General features: G+C 38.6%; 1 protein-coding gene across 1 annotated transcript in view; it reads left to right on the forward strand.

The window, feature by feature from the left end:
- Positions 1–8,512, forward strand: part of LOC127355198 (melanoma receptor tyrosine-protein kinase) — a 43,227-nt gene that overhangs the window by 29,957 nt on the left and 4,758 nt on the right. The window contains exons 16-26 of the mRNA XM_051385820.1: positions 91–123; positions 1,127–1,271; positions 1,484–1,606; positions 1,680–1,778; positions 3,786–3,971; positions 4,785–4,940; positions 5,146–5,221; positions 6,171–6,317; positions 6,831–6,928; positions 7,215–7,358; positions 8,040–8,133. Of these exons, the coding sequence (XP_051241780.1) occupies positions 91–123; positions 1,127–1,271; positions 1,484–1,606; positions 1,680–1,778; positions 3,786–3,971; positions 4,785–4,940; positions 5,146–5,221; positions 6,171–6,317; positions 6,831–6,928; positions 7,215–7,358; positions 8,040–8,133 (1,301 nt within the window). The remainder of the gene's footprint in view (positions 1–90; positions 124–1,126; positions 1,272–1,483; positions 1,607–1,679; positions 1,779–3,785; positions 3,972–4,784; positions 4,941–5,145; positions 5,222–6,170; positions 6,318–6,830; positions 6,929–7,214; positions 7,359–8,039; positions 8,134–8,512) is intronic.

The following is an 8,512-nucleotide window of genomic DNA, read 5'->3' on the forward strand; positions in this document are numbered from 1 at the left end:
GTTGCTAACTTGTCATTTAGAGCTGGTTGACGTCTCTGATGACCAATAAATGAATGACTCATAAATTGCTTCGTGTGTCTGTGTCTGCAGGTGTTCAGGCCCTGGACTGTCTGGATGCACTGGGTAAAACTACAACTTTGGCTTTTTGACCAGTAAACCTACATGTTTTCTTGAATCCTGCCTGTTCACTGACCTCATTTTAGTTCACAAAATGAATGTCTACGAGAGAGTAAGACTGGCTGTTCAGATGTTGCGTCTGAAAGCGATGCTTTTATCCAAGATACTTTGGAGGTTGCGCTACTGTTGCACCTGTCTTTACTAAGATGATGAAGTCATGTTTATTCAGCAATTTGAGGAGATTAGAAATTGTTTGCCCTGCGTCATTTGTGCAAATTGTTCTGTGTTGACCTTACAGACGTTAGCTGTAAGCTAACAGCAGCATGTGTGCCTTTTCTCGTCTCTATGTTTATGAATTCATAAAATCACAGGATACACATTCGCTTAAAGTTTTCAGCTCAATTCTTCAATGAATTTGACAGAAAGTAAATTAAAAGTAATTAAAATTGCATTGGAATTGCTGGAGAAAGTGAAGCAAAAATACCTGAGAGATCTCACAGTTTGGAGGGTAAATGATAGAGGTTATCTTCAACACTAGAGACAAGGAAGTGAGTTTGGTGACGGATGGCTCAACAGTTTGCGAAGGAAACTATAATGATCAGTCAAATTTGCAGGAAAGTTGTGGTGATTGGACCAAACAGCTTTGTCGCTCATAATTAAATTAACGCAGGAGCTGAAAAGCTGCTTTATGTTCATACGTAATCTCTTTTTATCTAAAAACTCTTCAAAAATGTTCAGATCACCTTCACATTGTATGAATATTGAAGCGTTTGATGTTCCAGCTGAAAGTCTGTTTGTTCGACTGTTATTAAGTGATTCATTAACATGTAAGCTGATTGACCTAATTTCATACTGTTGGTTGGTTTAATTTACTGGTTATGTATATTATATAAAGTAGAGCATATCAAATTCAATGCAGTCTAGATTCAATGGACAACTATGATGGCAAGTTTAAATGCAAGAGAAATAATACTCAGGATGGCGTCTTGCATTCTGTGCGTCCTCACAGTGCTGCCACCCACTCCACGTTGGCGGTGGGCGTAGTTGGTGGGCTCTTGATTGCTGTCATCGTGTCACTGGTAATCTTTGTGTCGCTACGGCGACAAAGAATCAGGAGGAAGAGGACCCTACGTCGCCTGCTACAGGAGAGAGAGGTGGGAGTGTTCATTCAAGTTTTCCATCACAAAATTGGCACAGAAAAAAATAGCTAACAAAGCGGACGCATGCACATACAGACTGTTTGTATAGTCAGAGGTCTACAGTGTTGTGTTTTCTTCACCCTACTGTCAAATAATGTATTTAACCCCTGTAAATATTTATATGTGTGATGTTACTGGAGGGTTCAAATAAAATGTGTGTTCTGTAGCTGGTGGAGCCGTTGACGCCGAGCGGTGAAGCTCCTAACCAGGCGCTGCTGAGGATGCTGAAGGAGACGGAGTTTAAGAAAATCAGGGTACTCGGCTCCGGAGCCTTTGGGACCGTCTTCAAGGTATGAATGTTCACTTCATGATATTTTTTATTGGTTTTACATATGTAAAGTTGACTGTGATGAATATTATTAGGGTCTATGGATCCCAGAAGGAGAGGATGTGAGGATTCCAGTGGCCATCAAAGTTCTCCGAGAGGCTACATCACCTAAAGCTAACAAAGAAATCCTGGATGTAAGACTCCTCCTCTTCTTCTTCTTCTTCTTCTTCTTCTTCTTCTTCTTCTTCAATTCTTCAATTCTTCTAGTTCCTGTTCTTTTCTTATTTTCTTGTTCCTCTCCTCTTCTTCTTATTCCCATTGTGTGATTGCTGCACACAATTTTTAGTCTTTATTTTGCTTATTATTCTTTTTCATCTTTTGTACGTTTTTTTGTCCGTTATAACTCACACATGTAGACACATAATTCAGATGTTCAAATTTAAAGACTATTAGTGTCATTCTGGTGATTACTTTTATTTTTGATATATGTCACAGTTATTGAGATATGAATATTTTACTGTAATTCTCTTTTAATGGCCCGTCAATGGAAGTCGCATATAGTCATAAAAATTCCAGATGCTAGACATGCTAAAGTCATCAAACCTGGTACACAGGTGCCCCATGGAGATGTGCTAAACATTAAAGCATGAATTCAATAGCACCGACTTTTGGTTGGTTAGGGTTTGACATTTTTGGCCTCTTTTTGCACATTCCAAAATGCTAATATTCTGAAGTCTAAACAGAGTTTACAGAGCTGAAACTTTTTTAGCACATCCACTGAATTGTGACAATTTGTGACATTGTGATAGGTTTTCCTCACTGCAACATAAGTCCATCACTTTATTTTTCAAAATATGTTCATTGGTGGTGGTGCATTCAAATGCTACCACAATCCACACAGACATTATTTAGATAGTAGACATCACATATCTAACTCTGTTCGGATCAAATGATTAGTCTGCAGTGACTATAAAGGTCTTACTATAATTATATAATTGGACGCACAATATTTTATATTTTGTCTAATGTTTGATCAAAAATCACCAAAATATTTGACAATATACCTGACACCAGCAAAATGGTGTGTGACTTTCTTTAGAACAATGGCGCCACCATGTATAGATAACATGTCAGTTATTAAGCCTTTTAAGTTTTTGCTAATAACTCATGGACCGTAAAGGAGTAGAAGAAACCTTAATGTACACTGGGTTCCTTGTATGATGCCAATTTTACTGATGTGGGTCTCACCCACTCACGCCTTAAAAACATTTTTCTTCAAAACCCAGTAAATAGTATATTTAGATTAAGCTGATGAGGTTTGTTTTTGGGTATCACTTTTCACAATCACAATCATTTGTCTGTAATTGGTTACCAAACTTTTGAAGGCGCAACCTGATTCACTTAACGGGCCATAATAATTACATTTGGATTGTAACTAAAATTGGGAATGTTGTACAAAAAGCCACATTGCAAGTGTGTACTTGTTATTTGTTTGTGTAACAGTCCACTTATTTGACACTGAGTTAATTTAAGTTATAGAGGACAGATTTAGGACATTAGTAAGTGCTGTAGATGCAGGTCAGAGTTCTGTACTGTCTATTTGATAAATATAATAGCAACAATAATAATAATAATAATATATTATTAATATTAATTTGGTTTCCCTAATTTTGACACAAATTTTCTATTTGACAATAAAACTACAGAGGTCAAGTTGGATACTAGACAGAGCTCTGTGCTGTAGATACGGGGTATAGGTCAGTGCTATCGATTTGATTCGATAATGATATTATTAATATTAACTTTATTTCTAATAATAATCTGCAAGCAGTCACACATTGTTATCTTATCTTCAGTATTTATTTTGATTATTGATAAGTGTGAATGCTTCAATTGTTCAGCTATACCATTGTTTGGGTTTTTGCTGTGTTTTATATCCCCAAAATTAGCACAACCTCCGGTATCCAGTGATGTCACAAAATAGGATGTAATAAGAAATAAAGTAATAATTGCATACAAAACCGACAAAGATAGCATAAAGACGATTTTTTCAACACAGAAAACAAACAGCAAAATTCAGAGGTGTCCGAGAATTATTTTGAACAACCTCATTTAGTCTCTTCCTCCACTGTCCTCAAAAACAGGTAACAAACTTGTACCTTTGTCTGTCTGTGTGTGTTTGTGTGTGTATATGTGTGTAGGAGGCGTATGTGATGGCGAGCGTGGATCATCCTCATGTGTGTCGTCTGCTGGGGATCTGCCTGACATCGTCGGTCCAGCTGGTGACTCAGCTGATGCAGTACGGCTGCTTGCTGGACTATGTCCGACACCACAGGGACCACGTTGGTGCTCAGTGGCTGCTGAACTGGTGTGTCCAGATCGCCAAGGTGAGCGATATGAATTGGTTCTATCACAAAGTGTGATCCAAGTATCTTACATCTTACCACAAAGCAGCAACTCTCTGCTCACAAGCTCCTGTCTCGGTTTCCACTCTCTGCCTGAGGCATCAACTCTGTCTGCAGTACATTTTAAGCCTGCTGAGGCCTATTAGCCTGAACACAGCAGGAAACTGTGTGTATGTGCGTGTATGTGTTGAGGAAGCGTTAATCTATTCAGCCTATGTTTTAAGTCTCACTTGGATCATAAAGTGCTGGGAAAATCACAAACAAGGTCATGAGCTCAGTATAAATCTTTATTTTGTTTGCAGCATTAAGTTTCTCCGTCAGAACCACTCGTGAGACGGTCAAACAGCTTCAGAAGCCCCCCAACACACCTTTCCAATGTTGGATTAGAGGAGTTTCTGTGTAATTTTCCAAAACTGTCTAAAATGTTGTAAAAGAAATTCACGTCTTTATGACAGCTGACTTTTCACGCCATCCACTCTTTGAACACGTCATGCAATCAAGTTCTTTTAACTACAAACAATAGCAGCAGCACAGCTTCCTCACAGTGTTGGTTGCTAACCATAGACTGTATAAATAAAAATGGCCGTAGTCTCCGTGACATCCCTCATAGGTGTCTGAAGAGGTGAACTGTTGGTGGAGCAGGCAACAATACAGATTAACTCTGATAGCCAATCTACGGTGCAAATCTAAATGTAGGAACACACACACACACACACACACACACACACACACACACACACACACACACACACACACACACACACTGCCAAGCCTGGCCTGAATGTGTTTCTGCAGGGGATGAACTACCTGGAGGAACGTCACCTGGTACATCGAGACCTGGCAGCGAGGAACGTCCTGGTGAAAACTCCTAACCATGTCAAGATCACTGACTTTGGCCTGGCCAAGCTGCTGACGGCTGACGAGAAGGAGTACCATGCTGATGGAGGAAAGGTGTGTTCGACTCAAGAGCTCCACCTGAATAGTAGCTGTTGCCTGAATATCTTCCGTTCACACTGAGGAGACTTAATAGGAGAAATTAACGTGTACTGAAATTCTCTGATGGTTCTTCTAACTACATATATCATAGTGGTTCTAAATCATGACTTTCATTGTCTTCAAAAGTCAGTGTATGTCTGTCCTTCTCTGTTCTCTGTAGGTTCCCATTAAGTGGATGGCATTAGAGTCCATCCTTCAGTGGACTTACACACATCAGAGTGATGTCTGGAGCTATGGTGAGTAAAACCTCTGTCTTTGTGGCCTGCACATGGCCCTGAAGTCACGTTTGGTTTAAGAAAACCTGTAGACACACCTGCTCTCACTGTGTCCAGAGGTGTTGTAAATATTCTATGAATATTTACGTGGTGAGAAATCAAGAAGTCTTTTTTACTTTCTACTCATATTGACGCCTAAATGCATCACCATCAGCTGCTGGAGCTTTCCTATTTTGTCTAATGGTCAGTGGTCAGAACTGAAGCTTTAAACATTCAATTATATGATTTCTGCCACTAGGGGGTCTCTCACATCCAAACAAAAGACAAAGCTTGATGAGGTGGTGAAGCAGCGTGGGATCATGGGAGTTGTTGTCTTCACCACCATTGCGTCATTGCAGTCAGCTTCTTCCGGTTAGGATTCCTTCAGTGTTTTTAAAGCCGCTAAAAACACAGAATAAAGCAGTTCCACCTTAAAAAAATCACTGCTTCTCCCACGCTGTTGGGCAGACAAAGGACGTCATACACTGCATGACTATCATGCTGTATGGAAGATGACTTGAGACCATGAACTCATTAGGAAACTGTTTACTGAGCTAATAAATCAAGTCGGAAGTCAATTAATTTATCCCTAAGATGCAATACTATCAAACTTCTTATTGCATCCCATGGAGTTGCCCCCTGCTGGCCATTAGAAAGAATGCAAGACGATTATGATTGTTTTGAAGAACAAACAAACTAGAGAGCTTTTTCCCCCAATAACAATAATGATTTTGACACAACTTCACCTCAGCTGTGTAAAAGCATCACATTTTGTGTCTAGAAGATTAAACATTGTTCTATTAAATAGGTCAAACAGACAGAATTCTTCCAACGTAAGCCTTCTCTTCTGATGGCAGTTTTCTTTCTTTGGACATGTGTTGATACAACTGTACGAACCAGTGAGTCAGTTTTAGTGCTCTGTGGTCTGCAGGTGTGACAGTGTGGGAGCTGATGACGTTTGGCTCCAAACCATACGACGGCATCCCGGCCAGTGAGATCGCCTCGGTTCTGGAGAGAGGAGAGCGGCTACCCCAACCCCCCATCTGCACCATCGATGTCTACATGATTATGGTCAAATGTAAGAGCCATGGACACGACACAATACACAACAAGAAGCAAGAATCTGCAGTCATGCTTGCACCTTTGTGTGTTTAGGTTGATGTTAGTAGCTAAATGCAAATGTTAGCAGGTATAATGGTATTATACCCATGTTATCTATCTTAGTTTAGTGAGTTAGGATGCTAGCATTGACTTATTATCACTAAACACAAAGTAAACCAGTGTGTGATTATTTTTGCAGGTATTTGTTCAAATATTGGATAAAATGTTGATCTGATGATGGCACCAGATGAAGTCAGACGATCATAGTTGTTCATCCTGAATCACATTTTATCACAATCCATCCAATAGTTGTTGAGATATTACAGTCTGAAAGTATGAATCAACTGACATCGCCAACCCATGGTGCTAGTGGGTGCACCTGGACAATAACAGACACCTGGACAATAACAGACACCTGGACAATAACAGTCAGACACCTAGATAATAACACCTGGGTGTCCAGCTGAGGAAATGTTTGCTCTCTCTCCAGGTTGGATGATCGACCCGTCCAGTCGTCCCAGGTTCAGAGAGCTGATAGCAGAGTTCTCAAAAATGGCCAGAGATCCATCCAGATACCTGGTCATACAGGTACACAGTGTGTGTGGGAAAGAGAGTGACTGATTCTGTGAACATTTTTAGTTTATCACAACTTTGGTCTTATTTTGATAGTTTTTTTTATTTATCTAACTATAACATTGTACGTAAGGTCTTTTGCACTTTTTTCTGTTTGTTATTTTATTGGCATTATTATATAATATCACATCTTATATATATATATATATATATATATATATATATATATATATATATATATATATATTTGCATGTTACTTGTTTACCGTAAAATTTCGAATTGATCTGCCTCCTGTCTCAGGGCGACCTCCCCAGTCCGACAGACAGCAGGTTTTACTCCCGCCTGCTCAGCTCAGATGACATGGAGGATGTGGTCGATGCGGACGAATACCTGCTACCTTACAAAGGACTGGGTAACCATGACAACCGTCCCTGCAATGCCACGGTATACAGACACCTCTTTCACAGTCTATTTGCAGCCAGTATTTCCCCATAGTAAACCCAGACATGTTGAGTACCCCAATGTTTCATGTTAGAAGTCTATATTATGGGTCCCCAACATTTAAAAACTGCCAGATGCTGGTTTGCATATGTTGGACAATTAGCATAACTAGCATTAATTAGCATATAGCATATAAGGACAATATAATTATTATAATAATTAGGAGTGCTGAAATACAAAATTGCCGTTTAATCCAGAAGTACCCATATTTCAAAACCCAGTGGGCTGATATTTGGTCATTTTGCTTATTAATGCTAATTATGCTAATTGCCCAACAGTTAGTATCTGGCAGTTTCGAAATGCTAGAGACCCTTACTGTATATTTCTAACACTAAACATTTCTTTGTTCATGTCGCTGGCGAGTCGACTATTCACTTTGTTTGAAACAGGAACTGCAATAACTGATTTTTCTGGCCACTTGTTCTCTCTCAGTTGTTTTGCTGTAGATTGAGATTAAAAACCACAGATAAAAAGTACAAGAAATAAAAATGTAATGCAGAAGTAGACAGTGACCTGAAACCAACATATTTTACATTTTACACAACTTTTCTTTTTGTGTTATATTTACAATATAAACATTCAGTATGTACAAACACATTTGACTGCTTTTCTTCTTCATCTCAGAATGGGCGTCCAGTCAGAGAGAACAGCATCGCGTTACGTTACATCACTGATCCCACTCAGAACTCACTGGATAAAGAAGACTTCACAGGCCATGGTACATGCGGATGATTGACAAAGTGTTTTTAAAATTAAGAACAAAATGATTAAGAACCTTACTGAAGATGAATGAGTAAAATACAAAAATAACATATTATAATAAATAAATAAATGTTTAAAAAAACTAATAGTTAAATAATAACAATAAATGGTTCATCCAATAGGTGAATTAACCAACAAACATTTAGACTCAAAATAAATAATTGAAGTTCTTGAAAAATTATCATCCAAAAAACTGTTTTTCTCCTGGTTTCAAATAAGATTATTATTTTTTTATTTTAAAAAAAATATAATGAGAGGGAAAAAAAATTTCACTTGCTTTTCAGGGCTCCCATGGTGCTCTGTAAGTAAATTAATATTGTTTTTGTTTCTTTCAG

Source organism: Dicentrarchus labrax, unplaced genomic scaffold, assembly GCF_905237075.1.
Source record: "Dicentrarchus labrax unplaced genomic scaffold, dlabrax2021, whole genome shotgun sequence".
NCBI lineage: Eukaryota > Metazoa > Chordata > Actinopteri > Moronidae > Dicentrarchus > Dicentrarchus labrax.